Source organism: Neoarius graeffei, chromosome 9 (assembly GCF_027579695.1).
Source record: "Neoarius graeffei isolate fNeoGra1 chromosome 9, fNeoGra1.pri, whole genome shotgun sequence".
NCBI lineage: Eukaryota > Metazoa > Chordata > Actinopteri > Siluriformes > Ariidae > Neoarius > Neoarius graeffei.
Genome location: NC_083577.1, coordinates 20,291,762 through 20,308,950, shown reverse-complemented (window position 1 = coordinate 20,308,950; position 17,189 = coordinate 20,291,762). Strand labels below are relative to the sequence as shown.

The window sequence follows — 17,189 nt, the reverse complement described above, 5'->3', positions numbered from 1 at the left end:
AAACAACTATTCACACCTATGATCAATTTAGAGCCACCAATTAACCTAACTTGCATGTCTTTGGACTGTGGGCGAAACTGGAGCACCCAGAGGAAACCCATGCAGAAACAGGGAGAACATGCAAACTTTACACGGAAAGGCCCCCATCGGCCACTGGGCTCGAACCCAGAACCTTCTTGCTGTGAAGTGACAGTGCTAACCACTACGCCACCGTGCTGCCAAAACCAAATTTATCTTGAAATTTTATTGGGAGTCACATTCATTCATTCATTCATTCATTCAAGTTTGATTTAAATGAAGTGTATTTTTCACTATGTTGACTGTCACAGAACTTGTGTAGGCATTGCAGTTCAACTTGGAAACCTGATGGACAGTGCTGTTTGGCTCTGCTATCCCAATATCTGTCACGGTTGTGGTTGAGATGGGGATTGAGCATCTTGGACCACAAGGCCACCCTCGGAAGGAGACAGAGATACAGGACAGAGATGCAGAGAATTAGCATTTTCAAAGTGGAAGTCTTTACTGAGAGCACCAGAAAAAATACAAAAAAATCCAAATAAAACTTTAGCTTGTATAACTCCAGATCCAATAAGGCAAAGAGGTCAGTAATTAAAACGCACAAAAAAAATAGGAATCCCAAAATGGCAAAACAGCTCTTGGCACAAAAGTTCAAAGTTCAAAAAATCATTCATAAGCAACAGTCCAAAACGATCTAGTCCAAGGTTACAAAATCCAACAGAAAAAAAAAAAAAACAGGGTTCTAAGTGTCCAAAGAATAAAGCAGAGTACAACGTTTATGTCCAGTAGAGATAGTCCAAAGCAAAACAATCCTCTTCTTAGCAAAACAGATGCAGGTCAAAAAAGGCAGTTCAGAACAGTGGAGCAAACAGCTATAGTAAAAAAAAAACAAGGACAAGTACTCACACGGTGGCTCACAGGAGAACTCGGCAGAGTGAAAAGAAAACAGACTCATATAGGCCAACCAATCAACAACTTGCCATCAGTGATTCAATTAGCCAATAGCATGAGGACAAGTGTAACCAAAGAAAAACAAGGGTAAAAGAAAATACACTGCTGAATGGTGACATCTAGTGGCCAGGTAATGAACAGCAGGCTAAAAATGTCCACAGAACCTGACAGAACCTCCCCCCTAAGATCGTCTCCTGACGATCCCAGGCCGATCAGGGCGCAAGCGATGGAAGTCTCTAACCAGGGAGCGGTCAAGTATGTCTCTGGACGGCACCCAGGAGCGCTCCTCCAGCCCATACCCCTCCCAGTCCACCAGATACTGAAGAGCCCCATGGACACAGCGGGAATCCAGGAGCCGGTTGACCGTGTACGTGGCCCGGCCATCGATGAGCTGAGGGGGAGGCGGTGGCCGAGGAGCACCACTGGGCGGAGACGGGAGACATGGAAGGTCGGGTGGACCCTCATGGAGCGGGGCAGCTGTAGAGTGTAGGCCACAGGGTTGACCCGGCGGAGCACCTTGAAGGGACCAACAAACTGCGGCGCCAGCTTCCGGTTCTCCACCCTCAGAGGAAGATCCCGAGCTGAAAGCCAGACCCTCTGTCCAGGTCGGAAGGTGACCAACCTCCGACGGCGATTGGACTGCTGCTGGTACTGTCGGGAGGCTTTCAGCAAGGCACGTCTGGCTCTACCCCACGTACGCTGACACCGCCGCACAAACTGCTGGGCAGACGGGACCCCTGCATCCACCTCCTGTTCAGGGAACAAAGGCGGTTGGTAGCCGAACTGACACTCAAAGGGCGACATACCTATAGCTGAGCATTCCAGCGTTTTGTGAGCGTATTCAGCCCATGGGAGTTGGGAGCACTAGGAGGTGGGGTTGGTCGAGACCATGCATCTCAAGGTGGCTTCAAGGTCTTGATTCAGTCTCTGTCTGCCCATTAGACTGGGGATGGAAGCCAGACGAGAGGCTCGCAGTCGCTCTGATTAGCTTGCAGAAGGCTTGCTAGAAGCAGGAGGTAAACTGGGGTCCACGGTCTGAGACGACATCTTGGGGAAGACCAAAGACTCGGAACACATGGTCACATATTAGTCTGGCAGTTTCAGAGGCAGAGGGCAATTTGGGCAAAGGCAAGAAGCGACAGGCTTTAGAGAATCTATCAATAATAACAAGAATGGTGGTGTTACCTTCAGAGGTAGGCAGGCCAGTGATAAAGTCGAGGGAGATGTGCGACCATGGTCTGCGAGGAATGGGCAAGGGGTGGAGCAGGCCCTGGGCCCTCTGGTGTGGATCCTTTCCCTGGACACAGTTGGGACAGCTGGCCACAAAGATCTGCACATCCTCCTTCATATCTGGCCACCAGAAGCGACGCTGAAGGAACTCCAGTGTTCGAGATGACCCAGGATGGACTGCCAGTTGGGAGGAGTGACCCCACTGGAGAACTTGACCACGTGCAGACCTGGGAACAAACAAGAGACCTGCAGGAACATCATCAGGGCCAGGGTCCTTGCGCAGTGCTTGCTGAACTATAGATGTTATGCCCCAGCGGACTGGTGCAATGAGCCGTGAACTTGGGATGATTGTCTCAGGGGGGCTTTCTAGACTGCTTGGCTGGAATTGGCATGAAAGTGCATCAGGTTTGAGATTCTTAGAGCCTGGTCTATAAGAGAGCGTGAAGTTGAATCTGTTGAAGAAAAGAGCCCATCTTGCCTGGCGAGGGTTCAGCCGCTTAGCCTGCTGGATATATTGCAGATTCTTATGGTCAGTCCACACTAGGAAGGGATGAGCCCCTTCTAGCCACTGTCTCCACTCCTCCAATGCCAGCTTAACTGCCAGGAGTTCCCGGTTGCCAATGTCATAGTTCTCCTCTGACTGAGACAATTTGTGGGAGAAATAGGTGCAAGGGTGGACTTTGCCATCAGAGGATCTCTGGGATAAGACTGCTCCAACCCCTACATTTGAGGCATCCACCTCCACAATGAATGGTCGAGTGGGGTCAGGATGACGGAGGATGGGAGCAGAGGTGAAACGCTGCTTGAGAGCCCTGAATGCCTGGCCAGCCTCAGGAGTCCATGAGAAGGGGGAGTGGCATTTTTGAGTGAGTGCAGAGATGGGGGCAGCAATGGAGCTGAAGTTACGGATGAACCTCCGGTAGAAATTTGCAAAGCCCAAGAATCTCTGCGTCTCCTTGATTGTGTTAGGGACAGGCCAATCCTGTACTGCTTCCACCTTCTTAGGGTCCATGAGAATCCTCCCCTCAGAGATGACATAGCCAAGAAAGGACACCTTGGGAACATGAAATTCACATCAGTTTTAACAAAAAGGTTGTTCTTGAGGAGGCGACTGAGAACCTGTTGGACCTGCTGGATGTGCTCGGAGGGGGTCGTAGAAAAAAATCAAAATGTCATCTAAATAAACAAAAACAAATCTGTTCAGCATGTCACGAAGGACATCATTAATTAGGGCCTGGAACACAGCCGGGGCGTTTGTGAGTCCAAAGGGCATGACCTGGTATTCATAGTGGCCAGTTGGGGTGTTAAACATGGTCTTCCACTCATCTCCACGAATTCGGACCAAATGGTAGGCATTGCAAAGGTCCAATTTGGTAAAGATGGTGGCGCGTTGCAGGAGTTCGAAAACTGATGACATTAGCGGCAGGGGGTAACGGTTACGGATAGTAATCTTGTTGAGTCCTCTGTAATTGATGCAAGGCCTCAGGCCTCCATCCTTCTTGCCCACAAAGAAGAAGCCAGCTCTGGCTGGAGAAGAGGAGGGTCGAATGAAGCCTGAGGACAGTGACTCCTTGATATACTGTTCCATGGCTAGGCGTTCTGGCGCAGAGAGTGAGAAGATGTGACCCCTAGGTGGACAAGTGCCGGGCAGCAGGTCAATGGCACAATCATGGGGTCTGTGAGGTGGTAGGGCCACTGCTTTCCCTTTGCAGAACACTTCCTTCAAGTCATGATACTCGGGAGGCACTCGGGACAACTCGAGAGGCTTGAGAAACTCGGGACAGGTTTTGAGACAAGACAGCTGGCATGGCAAGTGGGGCCCTACTGGAGGATCGTGCGTGAGCCCCAATCTAGATGAGGGTTGTGGCGAGTCAGCCAGGGGAATCCAAGGACTATGGGAAATTCTGGGGACTGGATTAAATGGAATGACAGTTCCTCCTGGTGACTGTCGATCCGTACATGAACAGTAGAGGTCATTAGATCTACAAGACCCCCACCCAAAGGCCGTCCATCCAAGGCAGTCACTGACAGAGGGGAATCAAGGCCAGATGTGGGAATCCCAAGATGTTGTGCTAGAGAGAGGTCCATGAAATTGCCGGCAGCACCAGAGTCAATAAAGGCCTGGAGAGAGTGCAGCTGGTGATCCCAGGAGAGAGTTACAGGAACGAAGAATCCGGTGGACAGGAGATCAGGAGACGATGTCACCCCCGTCACAGATCTCCTGGGGCTGGACGGGGTTTGGCCTTTTCCCCGGAGTTCTGGGCAGGTGCTGCAAAAATGTCCAGGCTTTCCGCAGTAAATGCAGCAACGCTCCCTCATTCACCTGTCACGTTCTGCCTGAGACAGTCGAGTTCCCCCCAGCCGCATGGGCTCCGGTCCTCCATCAGAGGAGTCGACTGCTGGGCTGCTACGGACTGGAACTGCTTGGTAAAAGGAGCCTTTTGGGACTCTGTTTTGTTCCTGCAGCCGATTGTCCAACCGGATGACTCGAGAGATCAACGACTCGAGGTCTTCAGCCTCCTCCCACGAAGCTAGCTCATCCTTGATGCGGTCAGCCAATTCACTGTAGAAGGTGGCGAGCAAGGCCTGCTCTCCCCAGCCGCTTTCCGCTGCTAGGGTGCGGAACTGAATGGCATAGTCCGCTGCCGACTGACGGCCTTGGCGAAGTTGGAGAAGTTTGTTGGCTGCTGTGCGACCGCTGACTTCTGGGGAGAAGACCTTCAACATCTCCTTGGAGAAGGACAAGAAGGAAGCGCAAACAGGGCTGTTGCTTTCATAGAGGGCTGTAGCCCAGGCCAGGGCTCTTCCAGTCAAGAGTGTGATGACGTAGGCCACTCGGGAATGCTCTGTTGGGTAGGCGGCAGGCTGGAGGTCGAAGGACAGACGGCACTGGGTTAGAAAGCCCCTGCAACCTTTAGGGTCTCCACTGTACCTCTCTGGGGCAGGCAGGCGGGGCTCATGGCTGGGCACAGGAAGAGATGCTGTAGGCTCGTTGGAAGACGTGGCTGTAGGGGCTGGAGGAGCTGAAGAGGCTGAAGGGGCAGGTTGAGCAGGTTGACGAAGTTGGAGGGCCTGGTGGATCTTGGTCAGCATGCCAGCTTGTCTTCCCATTTCAGCCCCCCACTGGGCTAAGACCTCTTCATGACGGCGCATGGTGTCCTCTCGGCTGGTGATGGCTGCTACCAGGTGCTGGAGGGTGAGTGCCGGGTCGTATGCGGGGGCAGTTGCAGGTAAGGGGTCAGGCTCTGGCTCAGAATCGGACTCGGGAAGTGGTATATCCTCTGCTCCATCCATTGCTGGCTGAGTTCTTCTGTCACGGTTGTGGTTGAGATGGGGATTGAGCATCTTGGACAAGGCCACCCTCAGAAGGAGACAGAGATACAGGACAGAGATGCAGAGAATTAGTGTTTTCAAAATGGAAGTCTTTACTGAGAGCACCAGAAAAAATACAAATAAAACTTTAGCTTGTATAACTCCAGATCCAATAAGGCAAAAAGGTCAGTAATTAAAACGCACAAAAAAATTAGGAATCCCAAAATGGCAAAACAACTCTTGGCACAAAAGTTCAAAGTTCAAAAAATCATTCATAAGCAACAGTCCAAAACGATCTAGTCCAAGGTTACAAAATCCAACAGAAAAAAAAAACCCACAGGGTTCTAAGTGTCCAAAAAATAAAGCAGAGTACAACGTTTATGTCCAGTAGAGATAGTCCAAAGCAAAACAATCCTCTTCTTAGCAAAACAGATGCAGTGGTCAAAAAAGGCAGTTCAGAACAGTGGAGCAAACAGCTATAGTAAAAAAAAAAGACAAGTACTCACACGGTGGCTCACAGGAGAACTCAGCAGAGTGAAAAGAAAATAGACTCATATATATAGGCCAACCAATCAACTCCTTGCCATCAGTGATTCAATTAGTCAATAGCATGAGGACAAGTGTAACCAAAGGAAAACAAGGGTAAAAGAAAATACACTGCTGAATGGTGACATCTAGTGGCCAGGTAATGAACAGCAGGCTAAAAATGTCCACAGAACCGGACAATATCCACAACAAATGTGGCTTTTTGTTCCTCCAGATGTACATAAGATCAGCTCGCACAGCTGCTACTTCTGCACATGCCCACAAAGTCATGCGTCAAGTCAGGTGTCAAGTCATACATCAACCAGCCTCCTTTGTTTTGCTCCATTTGGTATTACTCCACCCCAGAGTGGATTATTTTCCAATAACAACACGCCTGTCTTGTTTTATTAATTATGTCTGGTCTGAAGCTGGATCTTTCATCTAACCCCTTCCCACTAGATTGGTTAGTCAGTGCAAGGAATTTTTCTTTGGTTGAAGGTTTGAAGTATCAGAAATTTCTGAATGGTCATTTGGGATCATTTATCCAAAAAGTTTGTGAACCCTTGATCTAGGTTCTATGTTCTAATCCAGTGTACATTGTTTGTCTTTGTATGATGTGTGCAGGGGAATTCATCACTGGTCGTGTCATTAAGGCCATGAACAATAGCTGGCATCCAGAGTGTTTTTGCTGTGATATCTGCCACACTGTGCTTGCTGATGTTGGTTTTGCAAAGAATGCAGGCAGGTAACTATATCCTGGCAACAAATGACAGAATAACCATTAATATTTTACATATGTAATCCTATGCCAAGTGGCCCAATCCAGGCAGAATTGAAACTATTTAACTGCCAATAGTATAGGGTTCCAGTGCAACTACTACCAGAGGACTGGCCCCTCAGTGTAACCCTAGCTATACAATAAACAAGAGGCTGAGGGCTATAGAAACAAAGATTCACACTGCCCAATGTGCCTTAAGGGCCTGGTTAGTACTGTACTCAGACAGGAGACTGCCTGGGAAGACCAGATCCTGGCACGGGAGGGACTGAATTTGACAGTGCAACTACAAATAACAAATTGTCTGTTTTGGGTAAATCCGCCACAATGTGATATGACCACATATCCCACTTTAACCATGGCTCCATACAACCGAGTCACACAAACAGCTCAAAGTCCCTTAATTGTCTGTTGCCATGGCTACAACGAAGATAAACAACCTCCTCACAACCACAGTTCAACCAGTATTTATTTCATCTTCATTACTGGCAGTAAATATGATGTAGACAGCAAGCTAAGCTAGTTGATCAACACGAGCTAAAGCTACTAAGATGGTTGTTATGGTTACAGTATGCACACCAAAATCCTTGATTGAAAATAAAATACTCTAAGCATGTTAAGCATGATAAGCACGTTAATACTATATTTAATAACATTCTGAAACTTGAGAATATGTCAGATCCATAAGTATTTGGACAATGACACAATTTTCGTAACTTCATACACCAACATAATAGATTTGAAATAAAGCCATCAGGATGTGATGCAATGTGACTTTCAGCTTTAATTCAAGGTGTTGAATGCAAAAATATTGCATGAACAGTTTAGGAATTACAGCCATTTTTACAGGTTCAAAAGTAACCAGACAATTGACTGAGAAGTAGTTTCATGGCCTGGTGTGGCTTGGTTCCTCATTACTTCATGACAAATTATTGTCTGGAGTTGATTCCAAGTGTTGAATTTGCATTTGTATAAATAATTTAATCAGAATAGAAGGTTTTGAAGGTTTGTATTCAACTGTTTACAGACACTTATGTCGTCCATGCCACATCCGTGAGAGAGCTTGTGGCCTTGGCAAGTATGTTTGCCAGAAGTGTCATACCATCATTGATGAACAGCCACTCATCTTCAAGAATGATCCATACCACCCTGATCACTTCAACTGCACCAACTGTGGGTGAGTTTCAGCATTTTGTCTTTTCCCTGGTAGACAAAAAATTCTGTACAGTAAGGCCAAATTATATCAACTGCATGATTGTAACTAAATCTGGAAATGAAAGAAAGTTAATAACAAATCAGTCTTTGATTAATAAACTTTTATGAACATTTGTACTACTTCCATTTGGTTTTCTTGTCTTTAGCTTTCAGTCAATTGGACAACAGCTTTTTCCCATTTTAGATCTGTTTCTTGTGTGTTTTTGTGGCATTAGACCTGTGTTACTTCAGCCTATGGTGAAGTCATATGTATTCACGCTACTGTACAGCTAGGAAAAACTAAGAAGTTATGCAGGCTTATAATAATCACGATTATTTTTTTATTTTATAGATTTGAATTGTTATAAATTTGTATCACAATTTATCATTGCACGATATGTTATGGACACACAGTGCCATAAACAAAAAGCTCAAACTGTTGGTTACCCCAGCCGTTGGTTCCCATAGAGTCTTTGCCAATATATCACTTATGTTGTGACTTCATTCTAAATTTTAAGCCAGCTATTTATTTAGACCACATCAGCACAAAGCAAATCATGTTTCTACACTGTGTCCTACTGACAGAGACTGCTGGAAAGACTGAACAAACAGCAGTTTTTACAGTAATTGCAAAGTAGAAAGTACTTACTAAAGTATTCAGACCCCTGGGATCACCGTCCATCCATCCATCCATCCATCTTCTACTGCTTATGCGAATCCAGGTAGCAGGGGTAGCAGCCTAAGCAGAGCAGCCCAGACTTCCCTCTCCCCGGCCACCTCCACCAGCTCTTCCGGGGGAATACCGAGGCGTTCCCAGGCCAGCCGAGAGATGTAATCTCTCCAGCGTGTCCTGGGTCTGCCCCGTGGCCTCCTCCCAGTGGGGCATGCCCAGAAAACCTCCCTTGGGAGGCATCCAGGGGGTATCCTAACAAGGTGCCCGAACCACCTCACCTGACTCCTTTCGATGTGGAGGAGCAGTGGTTCTACTCTGAGTCTCTCCCAAATTACCAAGCTTCTCACCCTGTCTCTAAGGGAGAGCCCAGCCACCCTGCAAAGAAAACTCATTTCTACTGCTTGTATCTGCGATCTCATTCTTTCAGTCACTACCCATAGTTCGTGACCATAGGTGAGAGTGGGAACGTAGATGGACCAGTAAATTGAGAGCTTTGTCTTTTGGCTCAGCTCTCTCTTTACCACAACAGACGGGTTTAGCGTCCACATCACTGCTGACGCTGCCCCGATCCATCTGTCCAACTCCCGCTCCCCCTTACCCTTACTTGTGAACAAAACCCCGAGATACTTAAACTCCCCCGTGACCCAGAGTAGGCACTCCACCTGTTTCCGGCTGAGTGCCATGGCCACAGACTTGGAGGTGCTGATCCTCATCCCAGCCGCTTCGCACTCGGCTGCAAACCGTCCCAGCGCATGCTGTAAGTCACAGATTGATGAAGCCAACAGGACCACATCATCCGCAAAAAGCAGAGACGTGATCCTGCTGCCACCCAACTGGACACCCTCCACCCCTTGGCTGTGCCTAGAAATTCTGTCCATAAAAGTTATGAACAGAACCAGTGACAAAGGGCAGCCCTGGTGGAGTCCAACATGCACCGGGAACAAGTCTGACTTACTGCCGGCAATGCGAACCAAACTCCTGCTCCGGTCATACAGGGACCCCCATACTCCCGAAGCACCCCCCACAGGGTACCACAAGGGACATGGTCGTAAGCCTTCTCCAGGTCCACAAAACGCATGTAGACCGGTTGAGCAAACTCCCATGCAGCCTCCAGTAACCTTGCAAGGGTAAAGAGCTGGTCCAGTGTTCCACGACCAGGATGAAAGCCGCATTGTTCCTCCTGAATCCGAGGTTCAACTATCGACTGGACTCTCCTCTCCAGCACCCCAGCATAGGCTTTCCCAGGGAGGCTGAGAAATGTGATCTCCCTATAGTTGGAACACACTCTCCAGTCCCCCTTTTTAAAAAGGGAGACCACCACCCCAGTCTGCCAATCCAGAGGCACTGTCCCCAACCTCCACGCAATGTTGAAGAAGCATGTCAGCCAAGACAGCCCAACAACATCCAGTGCCTTCAGGAACTCAGGACAAATCTCATTCACCCTCGGAGCCTGGCCACCGAGGAGCTTTTTAACCACCTTGGCAACCTCAGCCCCTGTGATGGGTGAGTCCTCCCAAGCACCCTCAGACTCTGCATCCTCCTCGGACAACATGAAGGTGGGATTGAGGAGATCCTCAACCTATTCCTTTCCCTTCCTGAGCCACCAGACGGTTTACCAGAATCTCTTCAAGGCTGATCAAAAGTCACTTTCCATGGCCTCACCAAACTCCTCCCACACCCAAGTTTTTACTTCAGTGACCTCCAGAGCTGCATTCCGCTTGGCCCATCGGTATCTGTCAGCTGCGTTTGGAGACCCACAGGCTAACCAAGTCTGATAGGACTCCTTCTTCAGCTTGATGGCTCCCCTCACCACAGGTGTCCACCACCAGGTTCGGGGATTACCGTCACGACAGGCACCAACAACCTTGCAGCCGCAGCTCTGCACGGCCGCCTCAGCAATGGAGGTGTGGAACATGGTCCACTTGGACTCAATATCCCCATCCTCCCCCGGTATGCAGTTGAAGTGCTGCCAGATGTGGCAGTTGAAGATCCGACGGACGGGAGCCTCTGCCAGATGTTCCCAGCATACCCTCACTACTCTTTTGGGCCTGCCAAGTCTGCCCCTCCTTGAATTGCCACCTTAACATGGTGGAGGGGTTTGAGTGCCTCAGGGATTCTAGGAGCTATGTTGTCATGGCAATTGCTCCTAGTAGGGTCTCCCGAGGCAAACAGGTCCTAGATGAGAGGTCAGAAAAAGAGCGGTTCAAAATGACCCTTATGAAAGGAAAAACAAGTATCCAAGTACCCTCGCCCAGACCAGGGAAACTGGGGCCCCATCCTGGAGCCAGGCCTGGGGGAGGGGCTCGTCGGCGAATGCCTGGTGGTCGGGCCTATGCCTGTGGGTCCTGGCCGGGCCCAGCCCGAATGAGCAACATGGAACCACTCTCCTGTGGACCCACCACCCACAGGAGGTGCCGTAAGGGTCCGGTGCACTGTGGATCAGGTGGCAGCCAAAGGTGGAGGCCCTGACGTACTGATCCCTGGCTGACAAAACTGGCTTTTTGGACATGGAATGTCACCTCTCTGGTGGGAAAGGAGCCTGAGCTTGTGCGTGAGGTTGAGCGGTACTGACTAGATATAGTTGGACTCACCTCAATGCATAGCTTGGGATCTGGAACCAATTTCCTGGAGAGGGGTTGGACTCTCTTCTATGCTGGAGTTGCCAAGGGTGAGCGGCACCGGGCAGGGATGGGGCTATTGGTAGCCCCCCAGTTCAGTGCGCTAACATCAGAGTTCTCCCTAGTGAATGAGAGGGTCGTTTTCCTGAGCATTCGGGTCAGGGAATGGTCTCTGACTGTCATTTGTGCTTATGCGCCAAATGGTAGTTCAGAGTACCCAGCCTTCTTGGAGTCCTTGAGTGGGGTGCTAGACAGTCCACCACGAGGGGACTCCATTGTTTTACTGGGGCACTTCAATGCTCATGTGGGCAATGACGGTGAGACCTGGAGGGGTGTGATTGGGAGGAACGGCCTGCCTGATCTCAACCTGAGTGGTGTTCAGTTGTTGAACTTCTGTGCCATGCATGGTTTGGCCATAACAAACACCATGTTCGAGCATAAGGGTGTCCATAAGTGCACGTGGCACGAGGACAGCCTAGGCCATAGATCGATGATTGACTTTGTCGTCATTTCATCTGATCTACGACCGTATGTCTTGGGCACTCAGGTGAAGAGAGGAGCAGAGCTGTCAACTGATCACTACCTGGTGGGGAGCTGAATCAGATGGCAGGGGAGGAGGCCAGACAGACCTGGCAGACCTGGGATCACCGATTGCAGCTAAATTTCTTCTACTTCATATTATTGTTATTCTTAGTAGTAGTATTTACATAGAAAGCAATATTACAACCTATGGTGTGAACAAAATTTGAACAAATTTTCAGACTTGAAAGCTACATGTAAAGTAACAATGTATAAATAACTCGTTCTGATCCAGTTTGGCAGAATTAAGAAATTGAGCCCTTCTTCTGAACATTTTAAACACTTTTATTTTACTTTGTTACTCTCAGAATAAAATTTGATGATTTAGGGGAATGATTTGTGTGTCTTGTTTTCAGTAAGGAACTCACTGCTGATGCCAGGGAGCTAAAGAACGAGCTGTATTGCTTGCCATGCCATGACAAGATGGGTGTGGCAATCTGTGGGGCATGCCGAAGGCCGATAGAGGGCAGAGTGGTGAATGCATTGGGCAAGCAATGGCACGTTGAGGTACTTACACCGTATCATGTTTCAGAACATATTATTATTCAGAAAACACATGTCCTGAAGAAGGAGATGTGTTTGAAATTATCAATCTTGAAATTAAATTTTGAAATGCAAATTATGAAATCCTGTCAAGTTTATTGGTATAGTGCTTTTAACAAGAGACACTGTCACAAAGCAGCTTTACAGAAAATTGAAGACTTTAAAAATGAGCTAATTTTATCCCTAATTTATCCCCAATGAGCAAGTCTGTGGCGACGGTGGCAAGTAAAAACTCCCTCAGACAACACGAGGAAGAAACCTCGAGAGGAACCAGACTCAAAAGGGAACCCATCCTCATTTGGGTGATAACAGATAGCGTGATTATAAATAACTCGCTTCTATAACTGTGTCCTATAGAGTCACACAGTATAACTGAAACCAGGAAATTCATTATATTTTTAACATGAAGTCTACTTTGTTGAAGTTATAAACTGTTCTTTGATGCAAACTTGAGTGCAAAACTATTCATGACAACTGCAGTCCTAAAGTTAGCAAGTCAACTGTAGTCCTCAGAAATAAATGCGTTAGTGTAAGTGTCCAGAGCCATCTTCCAAGTGTGACTTTTGACTGTCCATATGCGGCCGTCCTCCACAGGACCAATGTGATGAGACTCCAGCCAGACATAGGGCATCAGGATGGATCAGGCAGGTCTGAGGAGCAGAAGAGGTCAGCATCTTACTTGTGTCTCAGGATTGACATGTAACTCAGAGGGACAGACAGAATGAAGGTGGGGAGAGAAAGAGAGAGAGAGAGAGAGAGAGAGAGAAAACACAAGTTGTTAGGTATGCCCAATGTCACCTAATGAGTAAGAACAGTATTCATTTTGTGCTGAGTGCAAGCAGGGACTCCAGCAAAACTAACTACGACAGCATAACTAAAAGGGGAGAGCCAGAAGGTAACACAGGCATGAGGGAGCCCTGGGACATAAAGCAGCCAGCCACTACACTGTCAACAAACCCAAGTGAGCGAGTGAGTGGGGGGCCGACAGCATCCATACATCCCAGTTTACCAAAACACTCTAATGCCTGAGGACCCTCCAGATCTACTTCTTTACCTAATAAAAACTATTAACAAGAGGCTTGACTAAACAGATATGTTTTCAGCTTAGGCTTAGACACTGAGACTGTGTCTGAGTCCCGAACACTACTTGGAAGGCTGTTCCATAACTGTGGGGCTTTGTACTGTAAGAAGAGGCTCTGCCTCGTGATGTCGGCTTTACTATATGAGGTACCAACAGATAGCCTGCACTTTTTGAACTAAGTAGGCGTGGTGGGTCAAAAAGGATCAGAAGTTCGCTCAGGTACTGTGGTGCTAGACCATTCAGTGCTTTAAAGGTCAATAGTAGTATTTTACATGAAGTATTTTGTGTGTGTGTGTGTTGTAGCATTTTGTGTGTGCCAAGTGTGAAAAACCTTTCTTTGGCCATCAACATTATGAACGCAAAGGCCTGGCTTATTGCGAGACCCACTACAATCTGGTACGAACAAAAGCATTTGCTTCCAGATTAACAGATTTATATTCAAAAGGAAAGAATTAAAATAAATTTAATTAAACATTGCTTTTTCTTTAGCTCTTTGGAGGTGTCTGTCACCACTGCAATCGTGTCATTGAAGGAGAAGGTAAAAGATCATAAAACATGATGACATTGTATTGTTTTTATGGTCTTACATTGAATAATTAACAAATCTCTCTCTCTCTCTCACACACACATACACACACACACACACACACACACACACACAATATTGTATTATATACTGTATTATACAATGCTACTGTTATAAATCTGAGTCATATTTGTATAATCTGGATATTTTATAAGGAACATGAACATTTTTTTAAATTTAATTAATTAATTTAAAATTGCTGCAATTACCTGAAGCCTTGTCATATGTCCTCCTTACGTGTAGTAAACAAAGTGCTTTATGAGTAATTTGATTACAGTGCAGGTGACAATTTCTCAAATACATAAAATGTTTAGAGAAGGTTTGAAACCTTGATGATTAAAGTTTTTTTTTTTTTAATAATGTTATACTAGATATCAAAAGTTACTCCAGACAGGTTGAGAGAGACTGGATGGATCCTATACAGAAAGTTTTATTGTTACATCAACTGTGCACAAACCTGTAGATACACAGAGTTTGTTCAACTCTTCTATTTTTCTTCAAGTCATTTCAGCACTGAATAAAGCCTGGTGCATCAACTGCTTTTCCTGTTCCACTTGCAGTTCAAAACTGACCCTGAAGTAAGATTCTGTTCATTCACACAAAAAAACTCAGAGTTTTAATTGTGATACCATCTCACACATTAACACCATATTTTTGGAGAAGCCCATGCCTCAACATTGCATGCATATCTCATGGCAAATTACTGTTAGATAATAATAATAATAATAATAATAATAATAATAATAATAATAATAATAATAAGCAAGAAACTACAATTATGGAGGAGATTCCGAAAGGGATTCTGACATAAAGCTTTAGAAACCATCCATCTCTTTTTTTCATTGCTTCTGACTTTCTCTTGGCTTTATAAATCATATAGGGATAAGTTTGTGGAGCTTGATCTGAAGCCTGTATGCAAACAGTGCTATGAAAGAATGCCAACACAGCTGAGGTACCGTCTAGCTAAGCGTGAACACAACTCCAAGGACAGAAGAAAGAAGATTGGTATCTGTCTGTAAAGTTCTCCGTTTAAATGGTTAGTTTCTTTTTCTCTCACATCATCATAGACAGTACCAGTCAAAAGTTTAGATGCTGCTTCGAATTCACTGGGTTTTTTTTCTTTATTTTTATTAATTAAGTCACTTCATGTCTTAAAATAATGATGGATGTTGTTTCTCTTTACTTAGTTGAGCAGTTCTTGACATAATATGAATAACTACAGTTGAGGAATAGGGCTATTTACTGTATTTTTATTATTTACTATTTACTGTTTGATCTCAAACACATTAAGAAGGCAAGAAATTAATCCATTAATTAACCCTTGATGAGGCACACCTGCGAACTGAAAAGCATTCCAAGTGACTAAGTGTGCAAAGCGTCATCAAGGTAAATGGTATGACTTTGAAGAATCAAAAATATGAAACTGTGGCAACGGGGATATGGTCGAGTGTCAGCTGTGAACGGCAAGGAGTCAGGTTGAATCAGCAGGTAACATGTGACGAGTTAGACCTGTGTCTAATTACTAGCTGTCTATTAATGGCTAGATGGTGGAGAGTGCGGGATTGAAGCGTCGGTGTGATGTGGGTGCGTTTGCCCGCATTAAACCTATGATTTATCACACCATAAATGGAGAAACAATAGTTGAAGATGAACTGCTGAACTTTCTCTTGATTAAGTTGAGAACTCTTGACCAAGACAATATTGTTAAGATTGTCAAGTCCAGTTTCAGTTGGCAACGGATTGAAGACTCTAAAGCCGTAATGGCTGAGTTGTTTCCTGATAGCAAATGCTGGGCCTCTCAAAGAGGAGAGAAGAAAGATGAAATCTACATCAAAATGTGTTTGGCTGTATTTAAGGAGAAAGGGGTGCTACCAAGATTTGTGTCCCATTACATTGACGAACTGCCTCCCATCTCATTCAAACATGTTGATATTTCTGCGTTACTCAGAAGAATTTTGCAGATTAATACTGACATTGAACTTTTGAAGACTTCCCTTACTTCACAGGCGACTGCATGGGAAAAACTGCTGGAGGTATCCGACTCCCTTAAATCAGCGTTTGGTGGCAGTGGAAAACCCCAACACGATTGATGTGGGGCGTGGTAACGACGTCTCCTCAAAGGAAAGCCACCTGATTACGCGTACTCCTCTGTGGCCTGCTGAAGCGGGCCCAGCGGGCAATAAGTCTGATTTGGGCCCAAGCTTGGCTGTGGCGGAGATGGTGGTTAAGCCAGGGAGATCTCCCCTTACTGCCTGTAAAGACCTACGATGGGACAAGGAGTGTACAAATGAGGGTGAATCCCTGGGCTTGTCCCCTGCTCCCTGGAGTGAAAAAGCTCTGGGGAAGATTGAACATACTAGCTGGAGTACTGTGGTGAGGGATGGCTGCAAACAAAAGGCAGTCCCAGAGAACTCTGATCACTGGCATGCTGTTAAATCTCGTGTTGTGAAACCTCAAGTTAGGTATACACGGAAAAAAACTGCCATTACTGGGACTGCGTGTTAGGACTAGGACTGTTTTGGCCTCTAGAGGCCGCTGTTATTTCCTTTTCATGTCATGTTTATTTTGGCCTCTAGAGGCCGCCACTGTTCCTGTGTTTTGTGTTTGTGTTAATTGCCTAATTATCTTCACCTGTGTCCTTAATTAGTTTGTCTATTTATACCCCTGAGTTCAGTCCTCTTGTCACGGAGTCTTTGTGCTGTTATGTTTATCTCCAGTTTCCTTTGTACTGTGTTTTTTGATCTTCTTAGCTTTTGAATTTTTGCACTTTGCTTTTCTTTTGGATTATACTCTTTGGTTTTTTTTGTCTTTTGTTTTGCCGTGTATATAGTTTAAATAAACCTTTTGATTCTTTTTCTACTTCCGCCTCACGCCTCTGCATTTGAGTCATCCCCCTGGTGGCCTAGTGGGGGTTTGCTGGATTATCACACCAACGAACCAGGTTCGAATCCCAGCAAAACCCTAACAGAAAGACTCCGTCATGACCGACTCAGCAGAGGCTGCTTCAACTGTCTACCCGGCCAACCTTCAGGGAATTATGGCAGCTTTGACACGCTTCGGAGCGACCATGGACGCTCATGGACGTACGCTCACCAGCCAACGTG

The 17,189-nt window shown here is 46.4% G+C and overlaps 1 protein-coding gene across 1 annotated transcript in view; it reads left to right on the top strand.

The window, feature by feature from the left end:
* Positions 1 to 17,189, top strand: part of LOC132891513 (LIM and senescent cell antigen-like-containing domain protein 1) — a 78,829-nt gene that overhangs the window by 46,304 nt on the left and 15,336 nt on the right. The window contains exons 5-11 of the mRNA XM_060929176.1: positions 6,661 to 6,781; positions 7,839 to 7,988; positions 12,232 to 12,382; positions 13,803 to 13,895; positions 13,989 to 14,037; positions 14,588 to 14,663; positions 14,966 to 15,121. Of these exons, the coding sequence (XP_060785159.1) occupies positions 6,661 to 6,781; positions 7,839 to 7,988; positions 12,232 to 12,382; positions 13,803 to 13,895; positions 13,989 to 14,037; positions 14,588 to 14,663; positions 14,966 to 15,104 (779 nt within the window). The 3' untranslated portion in view covers positions 15,105 to 15,121. The remainder of the gene's footprint in view (positions 1 to 6,660; positions 6,782 to 7,838; positions 7,989 to 12,231; positions 12,383 to 13,802; positions 13,896 to 13,988; positions 14,038 to 14,587; positions 14,664 to 14,965; positions 15,122 to 17,189) is intronic.